Raw genomic sequence first — 23,814 nt, 5'->3', positions numbered from 1 at the left:
ACAGCTTTATCTTGATAATAAAACCAGATAAGGGGACTCACAAGAGAGAGCAGGCAATTCAGAGACTCTTCTAGCAGAAGAGATAGCCAAATGAAACCACACTTTCCAAGAAAGTAGTTTAATGTCCAAAGTATGCATAGACATGAGTCTGAATAGTAGTGTTAATCACAGAGTCAGAGAAACCTCTATGACTGAGGAGTAAACGTTCAATTTCCATGCCATCAAGTGAAGAGATCTGGATGGAAAAACGGACCTTGAGACAGAAGGCCTGGTCTTAAAGGAAGCCAAGGATGGTAACTGGACATTCGGACATGGTCCGCATACCAAAACCTGTGAGGCCACGCTGGTGCTATCAGAAACACATAAGATTGTTCCATTATGATCTTTGAGATCACTCTTGGAAGTAGAACCAGAGGGGGGGAAATGTAAGCAGGCTGGTAAGACCAGGGTACTGCTAGAGCATCCATTATTTCCGCCTGAGGATCCCTGGACCTGGAGAGGTATCTGGGAAGTTTCTTGTTCAGACGAGAGGCCATCAGACCTTTCTCTGGAAGGCTCCACATTTGAACAATTTGATAGAACACATCTGTATGGAGAGAACACATCTGTATGGAGAGACCACTCTCCTGGATGTAGAGACTGATGGCTGAGATAATCGGCTTCCCAATGGTCTACACCTGGAATATAAATTGCAGTGATAAGACAGGAATTCATTCTGCCCAAGAAAGTATTTGAGATACTTCTTTAATAGCTAGGGGACTGCGAGTTCCCCATGGTGATTGACATATGCCACTGTTGTGATATTGTCTGTCTCAAAACGAATGCAAGGTTCTGTTTGCAATAGAGGCCAAGCTTGAAGGGCTCTGAAGAGAGCACAAAGTCCCAGTATATTGATTGGTAACCTCACCTCTCGAGGATTCCAAACTCCTTGTGCTGTCAGAGACCCCCAGACAGCTCCCCAACCTGTAAGACATGCATCTGTGGTGAACACAGACCAGGTAGGAAAAGCAAAGGAGGCCCCTAGAAGAATAAAGTGGTGGTTTAATCACCAAGTCAGAGAGAGTTGAGTGTTGGGATTTAAGAATATCAGTTGTGGTATCCGAGTGTAATCCCTACACCATTGGTGCAACATGCAAAGCTATAGAGGGTCTCATATGAAAATGAGCAAAGGGGATCACGTACGATGCTGCAATCTTGAGACCTAAAACTTTCATACACATAGCCAATGAAAGGAATGATAGAGACTGAAGGTTTAGACAAGCTGAAACCAGTTTTATTCGTCTCTTGTCTGTAAGAGAGAGTCATGGACACGGAATCTATCTGGAAACCTAAAAAGGTGACCCTTGTCTGAGGAATCAAGAAACTCTTTGGTAAATTGATCCTTCAACATTTCTTTGAAGAAACAACAATAGTTGTTTCGTGTGAGAATCTGCTAAATGAAAAGATTGAGCTAGTACCAAGATATCGTCCAAATAAGGAAACACCGCAATACCCTGCTCTCTGATTACAGATAGAAGGGCACCAAGAACCTTTGAGGATATTCTCTGAGCTATTGCTAAGCCAAATGGAAGAGCGACAAATTGGAAATGCTTGTTTAGAAAAGAGAATCTCAGAAAATAGTGATCTGGGTGGATTGGGATGTGAAGGTAAGCAATCCTGTAAATCTATTGTGGACATAAAGTGACCTTGCTAAACAAAAGGCAGAATAGTTCTTATAGTCACCATCTTGAAAGTTGGGACTCTTACAAATCGATTTAAAGTTTTCAGATCTAAAATTGGTCTGAAAGAATTTTCCTTCTTTGGGACAATAAAAAGATTTGAATAAAAACCCAACCCTTGTTCCTGAAGAGGAACTGGGACAATACCCCCAAGAGTTCTAGATCTGAAACACATTTCAGAAATGCCTGAGCTTTAAAAGGGTGTTTTGGAACATGGGTTAGATTGAATCTTCCCATGGGAGGTCTTATTCTGAATTCAATTCGATAGCCCTGCTAAGGAGGCAAAGTTTATAAACTGAAGTGGGAGGTGTATTTTTAGGCATTTGAGGTTTGGGAAACTTTGCCTCCTCCTGGTAGAAAACATAATTTATGTAAGAACTTACCTGATAAATTCATTTCTTTCATATTAGCAAGAGTCCATGAGCTAGTGATGTATGGGATATACATTCCTACCAGGAGGGGCAAAGTTTCCCAAACCTTAAAATGCCTATGAATACACCCCTCACCACACCCACAATTCAGTTTAACGAATAGCCAAGAAGTGGGGTGATAAGAAAGGAGCGAAAGCATCAAAAATAAGGAATTGGAATAATTGTGCTTTATACAAAAAAATCAAACCACCACAAAAAGGGTGGGCCTCATGGACTCTTGCTAATATGAAAGAAATGAATTTATCAGGTAAGTTCTTACATAAATTATGTTTTCTTTCATGTAATTAGCAAGAGTCCATGAGCTAGTGACGTATGGGATAGCAGATACCCAAGATGTGGAACTTCCACGCAAGAGCCACTAGAGAGGGAGGGATAAAATAAAGACAGCCAATTCCGCTGAAAAACTAATCCACAACCCAAACCAAAAAGTTTTAATCTTATAATGAAAAAAACTGAAATTATAAGAATCAAACTGAAACAGCTGCCTGAAATACTATTCTACCAAAAACTGCTTATGAAGAAGAGAAAACGTCAAAATGGTAGAATTTAGTAAAAGTATGCAAAGAAGACCAAGTTGTTGCTTTGCAAATCTGATCAACAAAAGCTTAATTCTTAAAAGCCCAGGAAGTAGAAACTGACCTAGTAGAATGAGCCGTAATCCTCTGAGGCGGGGATTAACCCGACTCCAAATAAGCATGATTAATCAAAAGCTTTAACCAAGATGTCAAAGAAATGGCAGAAGCCTTCTGACCTTTCCTAAAACCAGAAAAGATAACAAATAGACTAGAAGTCTTTCTGAAATCTGAGTAGCTTCAACATAATATTTCAAAACTCTTACCACATCCAAAGAATATAAGAATCTTACTAAAGAATTCTTAGGATTAGGACACAAGGAAGGGACAATAATTCATCTACTAATGTTGTTAGAATTCACAACTTAGGTACAAATTGAAATGAAGACAGCAAAACCACCTTATCCTGATGAAAAAATCAGAAAAAAAGAGACTCACAAGAAAGAGCAGATAATTCAAAAACTGTTCTAACTGAATTGATGTCTAAAAGGAACAATACTTTCCATGAAAGTAATTTTAATGTCCAAAGAAAGCATATGCTCAAACGGAAGAGCCTGTAAAGCCCTCAGAACCAAATTAAGACTCCAAGGAGAAGAAATTGGCCTAATGACAGGCTTGATACAAACCAAAGCCTGAACAAAACAATGAACAGAAAGATTAGCAAATTTTTCTGTGAAAACAGCACAGAAAAAGCAGAGATTTGTCCTTTCAAGAAACTTGCATCCTGAAGAAACTATAAAATCCTAGGAATTCCAAAAGAATGCCAAGAGAATTTATAAGAAGAGCATCATGAGATGTAAATCTTCCAAACTCGATAATAAATCTAACTAGACACAGATTTACGAGCCTGCAACATAGTATTAATCACTGAGTCAGAGAAACTTCTATGACTAAGTACTAAGCGTTAAATTTCCATACCATCAAATTAATAATTTGAATTCCTGATGGAAAAAACGAATGTTAAGATATAAGGTCTGACCTTAATGGAAGTGACCAAGATTGGCAACTGGACATCCGAACAAGAACCATATACCAAAACCTGTGCGGCCATGCTGGAGCCACCAGCAACAAAAAAAGATTGCTCTCTGATGATTTTGAAAATCACTCTAAAAAGAAGAACCAGAAGCGAAAAAATATAGTCAGATTGATAACTCCAAGGAAGTGTCAATGCATACACTGCTTCCGCCTGAGGATCCCCGGACCTGAATAGGCCCCTGGGAAGTTCCTTGTTTAGATGAGATGCCATCAGATCTATTTCTGGAAGCAATCACATCTGAACAATTTGAAAAAAACAAACAAAAAAAAAAAAAAACATCTGGGTAAAGAGACCATTCTCCCGGATGCAAAGCTTGATTGACAGAGATAATCCACTTCCCAATTGTCTAAACCTGGGGAAAAAAAACACAGAAATTAGATATGAGCTGGATTTAGCCCAAGCAAATATCCAAGATACTTCTGTCACAGCCTAAGGACAGATAGTCCCACCCTGATGATTGACATACGCCACAGTTGTGACATTGTCTGTCTGAAAAACAATAAACGTCTCTTTCTTCAAAAAGAAGCCAAAAACTGAAGAACTCTGAGAAATGCACGGAGTTCCAAAACATCAAATGGTAATCTCGCCTCCTGAGATTTCCAAACCCCTTGTGCTGACAGAGATCCTCAGACAGCCTTCCAACCTAAAAGACTTGCATCTGTAGAGATCATGGTCCAGGTTGAAAGAACCAAAGAGACCCGTAGAACTAAATGATGGTGATCTTAACCACCAAATCAAAGATAGTTAAACATTAGGATTCAAAGATATAAAAAGTGATATCCTAGAATCCCTGCACCATCAATTCAGCATAAAAAACTGGAAAGGTTTCCTATGAAAATGAGCAAAGGGAATCGAATCCAATGCTGCAGCCATGAGACCTAAAACTTACATGCATATATAGCAACTGAAGGAAATAATAGAGACTGAAGGTTCCGACAAACGGAACCCAATAAAATTGTCACTTGTCTGTTAGAGACAAAGACATTGACACAATCTATCTGGAAACCTAAAAATGGTGACCCTTGTGTGAGGAATCAAGAAGCTTTTTGATAAAAAGATCCTCTAACCATGTCTTGAAGAAGAAACAAAAGTTGAATCGTACGAGATTCCGCAGAACGAAAAGACTGAGCCAGTACCATGAAATCGTCCAAATAAGGAAACACTGAGAACATTGAAAAGATTCTTAGAGCTGTCGCTAGACCAGAAGGAAAAGCAACAAATTGGTAATGCTTGTCAAAAAAAGAGAATCTCAGAAAAAGAAAATAATCTGAATGTAATCAGAAAATGAAGATATGCATCTATTGTATCTAATGTAAACAAATAATGCCATCACTGACCAAAAAGGCAGAATAGACCATATAAACACCATTCTTAAAGATGGAACACTTATGACAATTCAAAAAGATTTTCTATCTTTGGGATAATGAATAGTTTTGAATAAAACCCCCAAACCCTGTTCCTAAAAATGGAACTGGTATAAATACCCGAGAAAAACTCCAGGTCTGAGCAGCGCCTTGAACCCCAACGGGTAACCAGCCGCGCTTCACAAGTACCCAAAACATACATGTCTGAAACACACTTCAGGAAAGTGTGAGCCTTACTGGAATAGCTGGAATATGATAGAGAAAAAAAAAAAAAAAAAAAAAAGACTTCTCACAGACGGTTTTACTCTGAATCCTATTCTGTACCCAAAATCTAAGAAGTTTGGACCGAATTGAACCAAACAATTTCAAAAAAGTCTTAACCTGCCCCTTACCAGCTAAGCTGGAATAAGAACCGCACCTACATGCAAATTTGGGGAGCTGACTTTGAACTGTTAAATGGCTTAATTGAATGAAGAAAAACTTCCAATTAAAAACATGTCACTTGGGGAAGAATATAGGATTCCGTTCCTTAGTAAGAACAAAAATCACTGACCAAAAAGGCACTAATATAAGCTTAAAATTTAGTCTTAGAACTCAATCTTGAAGCCCAGAGTAACAATTAAAGAATTGAATCCAATTATGAACCAAATAATTGATTACCTTGGAAAAGAAATATGGAATTTAGAAATCAAATTAGCATTCCAAGATTGAAATCACAAAGTTCTTCTAGCTAAAATAGCTAAAGACATAGATTAAACCTCATTTGCGAAAATATCAAAAAATGACGACACAAATGAAATTATTAGCATGTTGACTTAATGCTAAACAAATCATAATCCGATACTTGATCTTAAAGTATCCAACCAGAAGGATGAAGCAATTGCAACATCAGCCAAATAAATTACAGGTCTACGAAAAGTACCTGAAAATAAATAACTTTCCTTAAATAAGATACAACCATCTGAAGGAAAAAAATAAATACTATTTCATATAGGAATAATAGTATGTTAAGCAGGAGTAGAGATAGCCCCATTAACTTGGGGAATCTTTCCTCAAAACTGAAAACTAACTGCCGGCAAAGAATACAATTTAAAAACCTTAAAGAAGGAATAAAAGAAATTCTCAGCCTATTCCATTTCCCTAGAATCAGGAACTGGAAAAAAACTTCTGAAGAAACCACAAAAGCAGAATTTAAATGTTAGCTAGTCTTTAAATCAAAAGAACTAGTTATTTTAATATCCAAAATAATCAACACCTTTTCAACAAAGAACAAATGTACTCTATTAAAATATAAAAAAGTAGTTTTGTTAGTGTCAATATCTGATGAAGAAAATTCTGAATGAGAAAAAAACACCATCAGAGAAGGATAATTCAGTATGTTGTTGGTCATTTGAAACTTCATCAACTAAATAAGAAGTTTGAAAAAGACCTAATTTTTTTTTATTAGAAGGCGGGATGTCAGACAAAGCCTTTAAAATAGAATCAGAAAAATATTCTTATAAATTCCTAAGTATATCTTGTACATAAGATGTAAAAAGAATAGCAATATATAAAGCATAAATACTAATGGACTGTATCATGATAACTTATTACAAACCATAGCTAAAGATAAACATTCATAACATTAAAATAAATGAACTTAGCTTTGGTAGGACTGATATCAGTCAACAGGAATCCCTTAGCATTTTCTGATACAGGAACAGTGTTTGAAAATATCTTGCAATATGTAAAAGAAAAAAAACAACATATAAAGCAAAATTTTCAAATTCCTTAAATGACAGTTTCAGGAATGGGAAAAAAATGCAAAACAAACAAGCCTCTAGCAACCAGAAGCAACAACAAAAAAGTGAGACTTAAATAATGTGAAAAAAAGTGGCGCTAAGAATGACGCCCACATTTTTTGGAGCCAAGTATGACGCCCACATTTTTTGGCGCCAAGAATGACGCCCACATTTTTTGGTGCAAAAAACCTCTAACACACATGCGTAAAAAAATGACGCAACCACAAACAAACTTCCAGCGTCAACTATGGCGCCGGAAATGACAAAATTTTGCGCCAAAAAAGACGCAATAAATTGAAGCATTTTCTGCCCCCGCGAGCCTAACAGCCCGCAGGGAAAAAGTCAATTGAAAAATTTTTAAGGTAAGAAAAACATAATTTATGCTTACCTGATAAATTTATTTCTCTTGTAGTGTATCCAGTCCACAGATCATCCATTACTTGTGGGATATTCTCCTTCCCAACAGGAAGTTGCAAGAGGATCACCCACAGCAGAGCTGCTATATAGCTCCTCCCCTCACTGCCATATCCAGTCATTCGACCGAATGAAGCAGAGAAAAGGAGAAACCATAGGGTGCAGTGGTGACTGTAGTTTAATTAAAATTTAGACCTGCCTGAAAAGGACAGGGCGGGCCGTGGACTGGATACACTACAAGAGAAATAAATTTATCAGGTAAGCATAAATTATGTTTTCTCTTGTTAAGTGTATCCAGTCCACGGATCATCCATTACTTGTGGGATACCAATACCAAAGCTAAAGTACACGGATGATGGGAGGGACAAGGCAGGAACTTAAACGGAAGGAACCACTGCCTGTAGAACCTTTCTCCCAAAAACAGCCTCCGAAGAAGCAAAAGTATCAAATTTGTAAAATTTGGAAAAAGTATGAAGGGAAGACCAAGTTGCAGCCTTGCAAATCTGTTCAACAGATGCCTCATTTTTAAAGGCCCAGGTGGAAGCCACAGCTCTAGTAGAATGAGCTGTAATCCTTTCAGGAGGCTGCTGTCCAGCAGTCTCATAGGCTAAACGGATTATACTCCGAAGCCAAAAAGAGAGGTTGCCTTCTGACCTCTACTCTATCCAGAGTAAACAACAAACAGGTTAGATGTTTGGCGAAAATCTTTAGTAGCCTGTAAGTAAAACTTCAAGGCACGGACTACGTCTAGATTATGTAAAAGACGTTCCTTCTTTGAAGAAGGATTAGGACATAATGATGGAACAACAATCTCTTGATTGATATTCTTGTTAGAAACCACCTTAGGTAAAAACCCAGGTTTTGTACGCAGAACAACTTTATCTGAATGAAAGATCAGATAAGGAGAATCACAATGTAAGGCAGATAACTCCGAGACTCTTCGAGCCGACGAAATAGCCATCAGAAAAAGAACTTTCCATGAAAGAAGTTTGATATCAATAGAATGAAGGGGTTCAAACGGAACCCCTTGAAGAACTTTAAGAACCAAGTTTAAGCTCCATGGAGGAGCAACAGGTTTAAACACAGGCTTAATTCTAACTAAAGCCTGACAAAATGCCTGAACGTCTGGAACTTCTGCCAGACGCTTGTGCAAAAGAATAGACAGAGCAGAAATCTGTCCCTTTAAAGAACTAGCTGATAATCCTTTGTCCAAACCCTCTTGGAGGAAGGACAATATCCTAGGAATCCTATCCCTACGACATGAGTAATTCTTGGATTCACACACCAATGAAGATATTTACTCCATATCTTGTGGTAAATTTTCCTGGTGACAGGCTTTCATGCCTGTATTAAGGTATCAATTACTGACTCGGAGAAGCAACGCTTTGATAGGATCAAGCGTTCAATCTCCATGCAGTCAGTCTCAGAGAAAGTAGATTCGGATGATTGAAAGGACCTTGTATTAGAAGGTCTTGTCTCAGAGGCAGAGTCCATGGTGGAAAGGATGACATGTCCACTAGGTCTGCATACCAGGTCCTGCGTGGCCACGCAGGCGCTATCAATATCACCAATGCTCTTTCCTGTTTGATTTTGGCAATCAGACGAGGGAGCAGAGGAAACGGTGGAAACACATAAGCCAGGTTGAAGAACCAAGGCGCTGCTAGAACATCTATCAGTGCCGCTTCTGGGTCCCTGGACCTGGATCCGTAACAAGGAAGCTTGGCGTTCTGGCGAGACGCCATGAGATCCAATTCTGGTTTGCCCCAACGGAGAACCAATTGAGCAAACACCTCCGGATGGAGCTCCCATTCCACCGGATGAAAAGTCTGACGACTTAGAAAATCCGCCTCCCAGTTCTCTACACCTGGGATATGGATCGCTGACAGGTGGCAAGAGTAAGTCTCTGCCCAGCGAATTATCTTGGAGACTTCTGACATCGCTAGGGAACTCCTGGTTCCCCCTTGATGGTTGATGTAAGCCACAGTCGTGATGTTGTCCGACTGAAATCTGATGAACCTCAGTGTTGCTAGCTGAGGCCAAGCCAGAAGAGCATTGAATATTGCTCTTAACTCCAGAATATTTATTGGGAGGAGTTTCTCCTCCTGAGTCCATGAACCCTGAGCCTTCAGGGAGTTCCAGACTGCACCCCAACCTAGAAGGCTGGCATCTGTTGTTACAATTGTCCAATCTGGTCTGCGAAAGGTCATACCCTTGGACAGATGGGCCCGAGATAACCACCAGAGAAGAGAATCTCTGGTTTCCTGATCCAGATTAATAGAGGGGACAAATCTGTGTAATCCCCATTCCACTGACTGAGCATGCATAATTGCAGCGGTCTGAGATGCAGGCACGCGAATGGCACTATGTCCATCGCCGCTACCATTAAGCCGATTACTTCCATGCACTGAGCCACCGTGGGGCGCGGAATGGAGTGAAGAACACGGCAAGCATTTAGAAGTTTTGATAACCTGGACTCCGTCAGGTAAATTTTCATTTCTATAGAATCTATTAGAGTCCCTAGGAAGGAAACCCTCGTGAGAGGAGATAGAGAACTCTTTTCTTCGTTCACTTTCCACCCATGGGACCTCAGGAATGCCAGAACTATGAGATTTGGCAATTTGAAAGCTTGACGCCTGTATCAGGATATCGTCCAGGTAAGGAGCCACCGCTATGCCTCGCGGACTTAGGACCGCCAGAAGTGAGCCCAGAACCTTTGTAAAAATTATTGGGGCTGTAGCCAACCCGAATGGAAGAGCTACAAATTGGTAATGCCTGTCTAGAAAGGCAAACCTCAGGAACTGATGATGATTCTTGTGAATCGGAATGTGAAGGTAGGCATCCTTTAAGGATCATGGATCATGGGTAAAATGGTTAGAATAGTTTCCATCTTGAATGACGGAACTCTGAGGAATTTGTTTAGGATCTTTAAATCCAAAATTGGTCTGAAGGTTCCCTCTTTTTTGGGAACCACAAACAGATTTGAATAAAACCCCTGTCCTTGTTCCGTCCACGGAACTGGATGGATCACTCCCATTACAAGGAGATCTTGTACGCAGCTTAGGAATGCCTCTTTATCTGGTTTGCAGATAATCTTGAAAGGTGAAATCTCCCTTGTGGAGGAGAAGCTTTGAAGTCCAGAAGATATCCCTGAGATATGATCTCCAACGCCCAGGGATCCTGAACATCTCTTGCCCATGCCTGGGCGAAGAGAGAGAGTCTGCCCCCTACTAGATCCGTTGTCGGATAGGGGGCCGCTCCTTCATGCTGTCTTAGAGGCAGCAGCAGGCTTTCTGGCCTACTTGCCCTTGTTCCAGGACTGGTTAGGTTTCCAGGCCTGCTTGGATTTAGCAAAAAATCCCTCTTGTTTTGAAGCAGAGGAAGTTGATGCTGCACCTGCCTTGAAATTTCGAAAGGCACGAAAATTAGACTGTTTGGCCTTTGATTTGGCCCTGTCCTGAGGAAGGGTATGACCCTTACCTCCAGTAATGTCAGCAATAATTTCTTTCAAACCAGGCCCGAATAAGGTCTGCCTCTTGAAAGGAATGTTGAGTAATTTAGCTGACCAGGATTTGAGCCATAGCGCCCTACGCGCCTGGATGGCGAATCCGGAATTCTTAGCCGTTAGTTTAGTCAAATGAACAATGGCATCAGAAACAAATGAGTTAGCTAGCTTAAGAGTTCTAAGCTTGTCAACAATTTCAGTCAATGGAGCTGTATGGATGGCCTCTTCCAGGGCCTCAAACCAGAATGCCGCCGCCGCAGCAGTGACAGGCGCAATGCATGCAAGGGGCTGTAAAATAAAACCTTGTTGAATAAACATTTTCTTAAGGTAACCCTCTAATTTTTTATCCATTGGATCTGAAAAAGCACAACTGTCCTCAACCGGGATAGTAGTACGCTTTGCTAAAGTAGAAACTGCTCCCTCCACCTTAGGGACAGTCTGCCATAAGTCCCGTGTAGTGGCATCTATTGGGGAAACATTTTTCTAAATATAGGAGGTGGGGAAAAGGGCACACCGGGCCTATCCCACTCCTTACTAATAATTTCTGTAAGCCTTTTAGGTATTGGAAAAACATCAGTACTCACCGGCACTGCATAGTATTTATCCAGCCTACACAATTTCTCTGGCACTGCAATTGTGTCACAGTCATTCAGAGCAGCTAATACCTCCCCAAGCAATACACGGAGGTTCTCAAGCTTAAATTTAAAATTAGAAATCTCTGAATCAGGTCTCCCCGATTCAGAGACGTCACCCACAGACTGAAGCTCTCCGTCCTCAGGTTCTGCATATTGTGACGCAGTATCAGACATGGCTCTTACAGCATCTACGCGCTCTGTATCTCGTCTAACCCCAAAGCTATCGCGCTTGCCTCTCAATTCAGGCAATCTGGATAATACCTCTGACAGGGTATTATTCATGATTGCAGCCATGTCCTGCAAAGTAATCGCTATGGGTGTCCCTGTTGTACTTGGCGCCATATTAGCGTGCGTCCCTTGAACGGGAGGCGAAGGGTGCGACACGTGGGGAGAGTTAGTCGGCATAACTTCTTCCTCGACAGACCCCTCTGGTGACAATTCTTTTATAGATAAAGACTGATCTTTACTGTTTAAGGTGAAATCAATACATTTAGTACACATTCTCCTATGGGGCTCCACCATGGCTTTTAAACATAATGAACAAGTATCCTCTGTTTCAGACATGTTTGTACAGACTAGCAATGAGACTAGCAAGCTTGGAAAACACTTTAAAGCAAGTTAACAAGCAATATAAAAAACGTTACTGTGCCTTTAAGAGAAACAAATTGACAAAATTTGAAATAACAGTGAAAAAAGGCAGTTACACTAACAAAATTTTTACAGTGTATGTAACAAGTTAGCAGAGCATTGCACCCACTTGCAAATGGATGATTAACCCCTTAATAACAAAAACAGAATAATAAATGACAAAAACGTTTTTTAAACACAGTCACAACAACTGCCACAGTCTACTGTGATCGTTACCCTCCTCAAACACGACTTTGAAGCCTTTTGAGCCCTTCAGAGATGTCCTGTATCATGCAGAGGGAAGCTGAATGTCTGTCAGTATTTTTAGCTGCACAGAAAAGCACTAAAATAGGCCCTTCCCACTCATATTGCAACAGTGGAAAGCTTCAGGAAACTGTTTCTAGGCAAAAATCAAGCCAGCCATGTGGAAAAAAACTAGGCCCCAATAAGTTTTGTCACCAAACATATATAAAAACGATTAACATGCCAGCAAACGTTTTATATTACACTTTTATAAGAGTATGTATCTTAATAAGCCTGATACCAGTCGCTATCACTGCATTTAAGGCTTAATTTACATTAATCCGGTATCAGCAGCATTTTTCTAGCAAATTCCATCCCTAGAAATATATTAACTGCACATACCTTATTGCAGGAAAACCTGCACGCCATTCCCCCTCTGAAGTTACCTCACTCCTCAGAATATGTGAGAACGGCAGTGGATCTTAGTTACTTCTGCTAAGATCATAGAAATCACAGGCAGATTCTTCTTCTAATGCTGCCTGAGATGAAACAGTACACTCCGGTACCATTTAAAAATAAACTTTTGATTGAAGTTAAAAAACTAACTATAATACACCACTCTCCTCTTACTACGTCCATCTTTGTTGAGAGTTGCAAGAGAATGACTGGATATGGTAGTGAGGGGAGGAGCTATATAGCAGCTCTGCTGTGGGTGATCCTCTTGCAACTTCCTGTTGGGAAGGAGAATATCCCACAAGTAATGGATGATCCGTGGACTGGATACACTTAACAAGAGAAAAATATTTATTCATATGCCTTATCCCAAAATAATGAAACTGACAGTCTGAAAGAAGGAATACTGATTATCCTGAATCATGGCAAATATAAGTTTAAAACATATATTTAGAACTTTACATATAAAGTGCCCAACCATAGCTTAGAGTGTCATAAATAAAATAAGACTTACTTACCCTAAGACACTCATCTACATATAGTAGATAGCCAAACCAGTACTGAAACGAGAATCAGTAGAGGTAATGGTATATAAGAGTATATCGTCGATCTGAAAAGGGAGGTAGGAGAAGAAATCTCTACGACCGATAACAGAGAACCTATGAAATAGATACCCTAGAGGAAGACCATTGTATTCAAATAGGCAATACTCTCTTCACATCCCTCTGACATTCACTGCACTCTGAGAGGAAAACCGGGCTTCAGCCTGCTGCGAAGCGCATATCAACGTAGAATCTAGCACAAACTTACTTCACCACCTCCATGGGAGGCAAAGTTTGTAAAACTGAATTGTGGGTGTGGTGAGGGGTGTATTTATAGGCATTTTAAGGTTTGGGAAACTTTGCCCCTCCTGGTAGGAATGTATATCCCATACGTCACTAGCTCATGGACTCTTGCTAATTACATGAAAGAAATGTATATCTCATAGGTAATAAGCTTGTGGGCTCTCGCCACCTATATGAAAGAAATAAGCAGTATCCCAAATAGTTGACACATTTATCTGAGCCAACTGAAAATGCACTGTCAGTGGTGTCTCACCACCTCCGTAATGCAGCAGGACTACTGTGCTGTCTCACCGCTCCGTAGTGATCCCGGTTGCACACTAGCCAGAGAGCTGAAGGCAGAGAAAATGCGGCAAACTTCCTGCATCGTGAATCCAAGTATCCGTCCACCGCCTCAGGTCAAGCACGCCATGAAAATGCTGCCATGCAGCGTCATTGCACAAGGAGCCGTATTAATGTTTAAAGCAATAGCATGTGTTTAACAAGAGCTGGCCAATAGCCACTACTTCAAAACTGCTCCAAGCCATATGTCAGCAACAGCAAGCACCGGGTCCGAATGGTAAGTCTAGTCGGAGAACTTGGTGCCGCTTCTAAACATGAAAATGAGCCACAAAAGGTGCAACCTCTCTAGAAAGGTCCAGAAAAGAAAAGAGGGTCTGGCAGCACATAGTAGTGATAAAATAATACGCTTTATTGAGCAATATTTCAGGCACACAGGTACATCATAGACTGAACGTCTGACGCGTTTCACGCCCCCTAGTGGTCTCTGATGAAGTGCCACTAGGGGGCATGAAACGCGTCAGACGTTCAGTCTATGATGTACCTGTGTGCCTGAAATATTGTTCAATATTATTTTATCACTACTATGTGCTGCCAGACCCTCTTTTCTTTTCTGGACACTATTGGCAAGTAATCCGTTGCCTCACGGGCATTGCACCCGATCACCGCAAGCTTCAGTGTGCAAAGCTGGATACGGAAGAGTCAGTGACGTCATCCATAGGAGTTTGCACCCGGAGTACGGCGTGTGAGCTGGAAGCGGCCTCTCCTGTTACCTGAAGTCTCTAGAAAGGTCCCCTTTCTTTTACAGATTGCGCCTATGCAGTCTTATACTGCAAATTAAGAATAGCCCCCCTCTCTGGGAAGGACCCTGGGCAGCGGCGTAACAAACCACAGGGTCCAGGTGCAAGAATCCAAGACGGGCCCCCCCAACCCCTCTAAAAAAATTATTTGCATAATAACTAACAAATGCATGATAACACATGGTCTGCCATTAAATAATTTAGTTATTCAATTTAATACACACACACAACAGAATCTAAAACATAATTAGTAATGGAGAAAGACTACATAGTCCAGAGCAGACAATGCATCCCATGCTACTAGCAATAACTGATTATCCCTCTCCCCCTAGCATGGAAAGTCCTTGCACTGTTCCATCATGACCCTTTAAAAACAATTACATCCTGAGCAGAGGCTGTTGCTACACAGGATAACAGCTGGGTACCTGTAGGGCTTCCCTAATTTTGCTGTATGTAGTGTGGTACTAAAGTGTGTATGGGCACCTACATTTAGCAGGCCATAGCCACAGCGCCTCATACGCAAAGGGCTCTCCTAGATCAACTGCTGAAATATTGAAAATAAATATTTAAAATAGAACTGTGCATGCCTTCAGATCATAAAGCACAAAACCCGAATCCATCAGGAAAACAGCAAGGTACAGGAGCATGGAGCCTGAAACCAACAACACAGCAATTGCTAACAGCATACCGCCGTAACCCTATGATGTAACACTGCCCCACTATAATGTATTTACCGTTTAGGGGTAAATAGCCAAGCTCATAGATGTTGTGAAGAAAAAGTACCAGGGTCAGATCACAGTGCCGTTCAGACTCTTATGTAGAAACCTCACGAGCACACCTGCACCAAAGCAACACACACGCCACAAGTCCCCTCCCCACTCACCTGCTAACGTAAGTTAACCATTAACCAAAGATGTATCAGAGATACATTACCGAGTTTGACTCGTTCACTAGCCGCTCTCATTCTCAGCTCTGAATCTAATGCCACACTGCCACTGATTACACGTGCAGTCACGGCTCCGAGCAAATGTGTGTGCCAAAGCCCCCAAATGGGAGGATCTTCCGGTTAAGCTTAAGCTGTGCCCCCCTGAGGGGGGATCTCTGGGGTCCAGTCGCAACCTCTGCATCCCCTGTAGTTCTGCCCCTGAGTACCTTTAAGTAGCCTTATGTATATGCAATCTGGATGCTCGCTTGGAATCTATGGCCCTATTGATAGCTTTATTTCCATATAATCTGATACTCCCCTATTTACTTAGGCAAGAAGCCAATAGAAAGGGAAATTAAAAACAGGACTTAACTTTCGTTCTGAAACACAAAGGAAATCAGTGTAACTAACACTGTTTGCCTACCAAGGGAGAAAGCAGCATAACACTGGAGGAGGCATGGGAACTCCCCTGCCCTCTCTAGTAGGAAACAATCCATTGAGGATAATAAAATCAGAATCTTAAACAGAGCACCTCTCTGTCTACATCCATGAAATGAGGCAAAAGAATACTGAGAGGGTAGGGGAAGTGGAAGGGACATTTAATGCTCAGTTTGGGCCAGGTGAAGTATTTCCCATAGGTTATGAATTTGTGGACTCACTGCCATTAGAAAGAAAATATACTTATCCATAGATGCTAATCCACTATCAAACAGATAGCAGACAGCCAAACCAGTACTGAAACATATCAGCAGAGGTTAGAGATCAGGAATATAATGTAGATCTGTAAAAGAAGGCAGACGACAAGTCCCTGCGACAGATTATAGAGGGCCTATGAAGGATTTCCCATGAGACAAGACCATTGTATCATAAGCCATACCCCAAATACATCCCTTTGACAAGCACTGTACTCTGAAGTGAACCTGGCCTCAACAGACTGAAAACCCCTTTCTCTGAAGAACACATGCACATCTTCATTCTTCACCACATCCAGTGGAGGTAAAGTAAAGACTAAGGTATGTGGGAGGGGTTTTATAGAGCTCTTCGGGTTGGGGAATCTTTGCCGCCTCCTAGTGGTAGAGAAGAGTAATTCCCATGAGTAATAGATTGTTGACTCCCACCACCTGTATGAAAGAAATTTCTACCACAAGCTAATTATATTAATTACTCAAGAATAATAACCACATTCTCAGAAAATGACAGCTGGTTCTCTGCCACTCTTGTAGAATGCCTGTGCTTCAGGAGATCTAGTACAGGAGCTATTTATTCATTCCCAAGATGAGGCATTAAAGTTGTACAAGTGAACATGTAGGCCCAGCTGGAGTCTAACAGAAGGAAAAACAGAGGAAGATAGAACAGCTCGTAATGTTCATTTTTCATTTTTGCACACAAAGAAAACCATATGGGCCGTGGTGTTCACTTTTACTTAAATCCTAGCGTTTGTGAAATGCTAGGATTGACCAGTGCAACAAATAAGTAATCACCGCACTGAGAGCCACAGGCCGCTATTTTGCACTAAGGTACTCTTAGCCAATAGCCGTGCGGGACAGCTGGCATTATGCCGGATAGCTAGCACGCTATTGGCTAAGATCACCTCAGTGAAAATTAGTGTTCTGTCATGGGTGGCCTGAGGCGCTCAGCGCGGTGAACACTGCAAACAAAGAAACTTTCAACATGAATAAGTCCCCTTTATTTGTTGCACTGGTCAATCCTATCATTTTACAAACTGTAGGATTTACCATCACTTTAATGACTTGATTTAATAGTGATTTTGATATTTTAATACTGTGTTTTCAAATCAACTAATACCTTTGCAAGATGCACTCAATCCCTAAAAAAAAAAAAATCTAAGAAAAGTGTATCTACTGACAGTTAAAATTGTCCCTCATGATTTTAGAACAAAGACAGATGGATACCAGTGGTAAGTCAGCTTCCTGTTAAAATAGAAAAAAAAATAAAAGAAACTGATTACATCATAGTTTTCAGTGGATGAAGTTTTAGTTTTTAATACTTTAGTGGAAACATTGGTTGATATTGATTATTTTTACAATAATTTCATATTTATACCACTGTATTGCATAAATGGAAGCCTCCTTGGGAAGAGCGAAAAAAAAAAAAAAAAAACACCAAACGTGACAATTTCAAGGGCTTACTACACCTAAAATGTTGGAAACAATTTAGTTTTATAGAATTGTTAAAATATAAATAAGGGTATTACTATGTTGAGCTTTTTTGGTTTGCTATTTCTCTAAACTTTATGACCTTAAGAACTCTAGTTCAGCAAATTAATTATAATACCTATTATTAAAAAGTTCATATTTCAACTGCAAATTTTCATGAAGTATGTGACAAAGACAAATCATAACCCATTCACTTTCAAACTAAACCTTTATTTAAACCACTCGCATTAATGGCTCTGGTCTAGTTGACATAAGTGCTATATCCGTGTGTGCACAGCATGTGAAATATGAACCAGGAATGCCAGGCCAAAACAATGTCAAGCGCTGCATCAGAATTGCCCCGGCCCTCGCTCATCCCTCAGATACATCACAACATCCTCCGCAATCACGGCTCTTCAAATGTCTGGAAACTTCAGAAAACCCTTTTGTCAATTATTTTTAGCCTTTATCTTTTTATTTTGATTTTAAGAGAAATTCAAAAAACATTCAAAAACAGAAAATCCTAGCAATTCAAACCTGAAATCGTTAAGAAATGACTGAATAAATATCCAGAAAAAAAAGAAAGAAAAAAAAAAAATAAGAAAAAAAGAACCTTGGCTAAACGGATTTGATTTTTTACATTTAACTTTTGCATTTCAAGGTCTTTATTCCCAGTTGCATCTTTAAAACCGAAATATTAATATTTTACTCTGTCCTGTCCTTAGTTTTCACGTCACTTACGGGAAGATATACAGTCTTTGCAAACTTGTAACCTAGAACATATTTGCCCTTCTCACTGCATCCTGAAACCTCTTTGGCCACCTCTACCCACCCAAGCATTCTATCCTGACAACAACACGCATCCTCAAAACCCCACTAGCATGGGGTGTAAAATAATAATAATAAAAAAAAAACAAACAAAAAAAAAAAAAAAACTGTATTAATAGGGTATTTCTGTTCAGTGGTTTATTTACAGGTAAACACCTCAGTATTTAATTGAAGCTGAAAAAATAGCGATGGGAATAGTGGCTATTTCTTAATGAGAGTGCTCTAGTTTTCTGTTCTTCCATTGGTTCTTTGCGTATCACATATTTTCTCCATTTACTCCATCCAGCTTCTCGTTACCCTGCAATCAGAGCTTCTCTGATGATGAGCAATTACAACTCACTCATAAGCAAAACTGAAGAAAAGCAAAACAGAAAAAAATATATATTTATGTACTTATATATAATTTTTTCCCCTGCTCATCCCCATCCTCTAAATCCCCTCAGAGCAGTGTTTCAGGCCTCGGCACAGCCAGTTTGCCACTGGAAGGGAACAGACACAGACGGCAGCATCGGAAGGCAAGTCCCTCTTCTCTGTGCCAGCAGGGTGAGTGAGATAGATGCATGGCTTCGTGTAGCTCTCTCTCCCCTCTAAAGTCCAACAGTAGAAAAACCACAGCAGAGCTCCTTTTAGGCCAGGCCAAAACCTTCTGAGCACTCCTGAATGGCCAACAGCAGCATGTGACGTAGCTTCTCATAGCTCTCGTAGGCTGGGAGGTCCAGCTGGTTAAAACTGGAAATATAAAAGCAAAACAAGAGTAAGAAATAAAATGCTGGCACACATTTCATCTTTCTAAAATCTACCTAATACAGTAGTAAGTTGCAGGCAAATTTTTTTTTTATGTCCGCAATAGAATTGTGAAATTTGTCCTCCGCCAGTAAGCAATGGATACATCAGTATCAGTTGTACAAAAGCATACATTTTCTACAAAAATAATTTTAAACTAAAATTTTTTAAAATTGTCATGATTATTTAAAAAAATTAAATGTAATGGAAATATATATGTATATATATATATATATATATATATATAAATATAATTTGTCACACAAGTCATTGCAACATAGAAACATCACGTTCTCTTACCACGTGTGGGCAGAAGGCAGTCTGTCTGTGGACCGATCATCTCGGTGTATTTGGAACTTCTGGATGCCATTCATCCCTTCTAGAGCAGCAAAGCCCTGCAGAGGGACTTTAGAGGTGCCAGTGACAAACTGCAGAAACTTGGCTCTGTCTGCCTGATCAAATGAGCGCAGTGCCCTCCAGAACCATTGAATCTGAAGAACAAAATGGAACCATTAAGGTTAATGTCTGAAAGTGTAGGCCCCGAAATCTCACAAGGAGAAATGATGTATGAGCTGAGATGCAGGCATGCAGTACTCAAATACTGCTTGATCAAGTGGTGTTATTAATGAATAACCGCACTGTATAAAAACATGTAATTCTACAGTTCTGTCACACTTACCTGAATAGAGTTTGACTGATATTTGTGATATTCTGTATTAGATTTCAAGTCATCAATATCTATAGTGGGAAGGCCGGAGATCAGCAGCTCCAGTTCCTGTTCCGTAAAGATGGATATAAGACGCTTGGGAATAATCTCATAGAAGCCTTCCAGAAAGGCAGCCAACTGCTTGCGAATTGCACCTACAGGGCAAAAAAATGGACGTACTTTAGCTTTAATCACCCCCTCTCATAATCTCCAGCTCACACAAAGCACTGCAAAATCCAAAAGCAGTATTAACTATCAGACGTGCACAGGAAACTCTGTTCGGCAGTCTGAATTTAAAGATATATAGTGAAGATAACTGTTGAAGTGCAGTTAAAGGCATGTTCCTTTATTTAAAATGTATTTTTCTTTCTGAAAGAGTTTTGTGTGCCAAACCAAACTACCTACTTTCTTGTTATGTACCTGGAGGCATGTTACCATCAGTCAATGAGCATATATATTACCAGTTAATAAACTTCCTGATAGTCTCATAATAAAAAAAAAAATTATGCTTAGCTACAGATCCTGCTAATTTTATGGAGCCAGTGATATTCCAGAATCTTGGCTGGTCACCATGTTCATTAGCTTGAGAGCACGCTGTGCATGTTCACCTATCGTACACATTGCTAATCTTCTTTATGGCCTAGTGACGAGAAAAAAAATCGGAATTTCTCTCTTCTGAGCATCAATGAGCAACTGTACTTTATCTTATTGTTAACCATTTACATTTAAATCTAAAAAACTATATTATAATTACTAATAATTACTTAGTGTGGACACAAGTGTGTGAGAAAAAACAATTTATGCTTACCTGATAAATTTATTTCTCTTGTGGTGTATCCAGTCCACGGATCATCCATTACTTGTGGGATATTCTCCTTCCCAACAGGAAGTTGCAAGAGAATCACCCACAGCAGAGCTGCTATATAGCTCCTCCCCTAACTGCCATATCCAGTCATTCGACCGAAACAAACAGAGAAAGGAGAAACCATAGGGTGCAGTGGTGACTGTAGTTTAAATTAAAATTTAGACCTGCCTTAAAAGGACAGGGCGGGCCGTGGACTGGATACACCACAAGAGAAATAAATTTATCAGGTAAGCATAAATTATGTTTTCTCTTGTAAGGTGTATCCAGTCCATGGATCATCCATTACTTGTGGGATACCAATACCAAAGCTAAAGTACACGGATGAAGGGAGGGACAAGGCAGGCTTAAATGGAAGGAACCACTGCCTGAAGAACCTTTCTCCCAAAAATAGCCTCCGAAGAAGCAAAAGTATCAAATTTGTAAAATTTTGAAAAGGTATGAAGCGAAGACCAAGTCGCCGCCTTGCAAATCTGTTCAACAGAAGCCTAATTTTTAAAGGCCCAGGTGGAAGCCACCGCTCTAGTGGAATGAGCTGTAATCCTTTCAGGGGGTTGCTGTCCAGCAGTCTCATAGGCTAAGCGTATTACGCTCCGAAGCCAAAAAGAAAGAGAGGTTGTCGAAGCTTTTTGACCTCTCCTCTGTCCAGAGTAAACAACAAACAGTGTAGATGTTTGGCGAAAATCTTTAGTAGCTTGTAAGTAAAACTTCAAAGCACGGACCACGTCCAGATTATGTAAAAGACGTTCCTTCTTTGAAGAAGGATTAGGACACAATGATGGAACAACAATCTCTTGATTGATATTCTTGTTAGAAACTACCTAAGGTAAAAACCCAGGTTTTGTACGCAGAACTACTTTATCTGAATGGAAAATCAGATAAGGAGAATCACATTGTAAGGCAGATAACTCAGAGACTCTCCGAGCCGAGGAAATAGCCATCAAAAACAGAACTTTCCAAGACAAAAGTTTAATATCAATGGAATGAAGGGGTTCAAACGGAACCCCTTGAAGAACTTTAAGAACCAAGTTTAAGCTCCATGGGGGAGCAACAGGTTTAAACACAGGCTTGATTCTAACCAAAGCCTGACAAAAAGCTTGAACGTCTGGAACTTCAGCCAGACGCTTGTGCAAAAGAATAGACAGAGCAGAAATCTGTCCCTTTAAAGAACTAGCTGATAATCCTTTTTCCAAACCCTCTTGGAGAAAGGACAATATCCTAGGAATCCTAACCTTACTCCATGAGTAATTCTTGGATTCACACCAATAAAGGTATTTACGCCATATCTTATGGTATATTTTCCTGGTGACAGGCTTTCGTGCCTGTATTAGGGTATCAATGACTGACTCGGAGAAGCCACGCTTTGATAAAATCAAGCGTTCAATCTCCATGCAGTCAGTCTCAGAGAGATTAGATTCGGATGATTGAAAGGACCTTGTAGTAGAAGGTCTTGTCTCAGAGGCAGGGTCCATGGTGGAAAGGATGACATGTCCACTAGGTCTGCATACCAGGTCCTGCGTGGCCACGCAGGCGCTATCAAGATCACTGATGCTCTCTCCTGTTTGATTTTGGCAATCAGTCGAGGGAGCAGAGGAAACGGTGGAAACACATAAGCCAGGTTGAAGAACCAAGGCGCTGCTAGAGCATCTATCAGTGCCGCTTCTGGGTCCCTGGACCTGGATCCGTAACAAGGAAGTTAGGCGTTCTGGTGAGACGCCATGAGATCCAGTTCTGGTTTGCCCCAACGATGAACCAATTGAGCAAACACCTCCGGATGGAGTTCCCACTCCCCCGGATGAAAAGTCTGACGACTTAGAAAATCCGCCTCCCAGTTCTCTACACCTGGGATATGGATTGCTGATAGGTGGCAAGAGTGAGTCTCTGCCCAGCGAATTATCTTTGAGACTTCCAGCATCGCTAGGGAACTCCTGGTTCCCCCTTGATGGTTGATGTAAGCCACAGTCGTGATGTTGTCCGACTGAAATCTGATGAACCTCAGGGTTGCTAACTGAGGCCAGGCTAGAAGAGCACTGAATATTGCTCTTAACTCCAAAATATTTATTGGGAGGAGTTTCTCCTACTGAGTCCACGATCCCTGAGCCTTCAGGGAGTTCCAGACTGCACCCCAACCTAGAAGGCTGGCATCTGTTGTTACAATTGTCCAATCTGGCCTGCGAAAGGTCATACCTTTGGACAGATGGACCCGAGATAGTCACCAGAGAAGAGAATCTCTGGTCTCTTGATCCAGATTTAGCGGAGGGGACAAATCTGTGTAATCCCCATTCCACTGACTGAGCATGCATAGTTGCAGCGGTCTGAGATGTAGGCGCGCAAATGGCACTATGTCCATCGCCGCTACCATTAAGCCGATTACTTCCATACACTGAGCCACCGAAGGGCGCGGAATAGAATGAAGAACACAGCAATATTTTAGAAGCTTCGATAACCTTGACTCTGTCAGGTATCCTCGCGGTCTTAGAACCGCCAAAAGCGATCCCAGAACCTTTGTAAAGATTCTTGGAGCTGTAGCTAACCCGAAGGGAAGAGCCACAAATTGGTAATGCCTGTCCAGAAAGGCAAACCTTAGGAACCGATGATGATCTTTGTGAATCGGTATGTGAAGGTAAGCATCCTTCAAATCCACTGTGGTCATGTATTGACCCTCCTGGATCATAGGTAGGATGGTCCGAATAGTTTCCATTTTGAACGATGGAACTCTGAGGAATTTGTTTAAGATCTTTAGATCCAAAATGGGTCTGAAGGTTCCCTCTTTTTTGGGAACCACAAACAGATTTGAATAAAAACCCTGTCCCTGTTCCGTCTGTGGAACTGGACAGATCACTCCCATAATTAGGAG

At 40.7% G+C, this 23,814-nt stretch overlaps 1 protein-coding gene across 1 annotated transcript in view; it reads right to left on the bottom strand.

Moving 5' to 3' along the window:
• Positions 1 to 17,988: 17,988 nt before the first annotated feature.
• The window catches only part of HUWE1 (HECT, UBA and WWE domain containing E3 ubiquitin protein ligase 1), a 689,948-nt gene continuing 684,122 nt past the window's right edge, over positions 17,989 to 23,814 (bottom strand). The window contains exons 69-71 of the mRNA XM_053695471.1: positions 20,069 to 20,250; positions 19,690 to 19,880; positions 17,989 to 19,335 (exon numbers count right to left, since the gene is read on the bottom strand). Coding sequence (XP_053551446.1) covers positions 19,233 to 19,335; positions 19,690 to 19,880; positions 20,069 to 20,250 — 476 coding nt within the window. The 3' untranslated portion in view covers positions 17,989 to 19,232. The remainder of the gene's footprint in view (positions 19,336 to 19,689; positions 19,881 to 20,068; positions 20,251 to 23,814) is intronic.

The sequence above is a fragment of the Bombina bombina genome, chromosome 12 (assembly GCF_027579735.1).
Source record: "Bombina bombina isolate aBomBom1 chromosome 12, aBomBom1.pri, whole genome shotgun sequence".
Lineage (NCBI taxonomy): Eukaryota > Metazoa > Chordata > Amphibia > Anura > Bombinatoridae > Bombina > Bombina bombina.
This window is presented reverse-complemented; position numbering and strand designations above follow the sequence as displayed.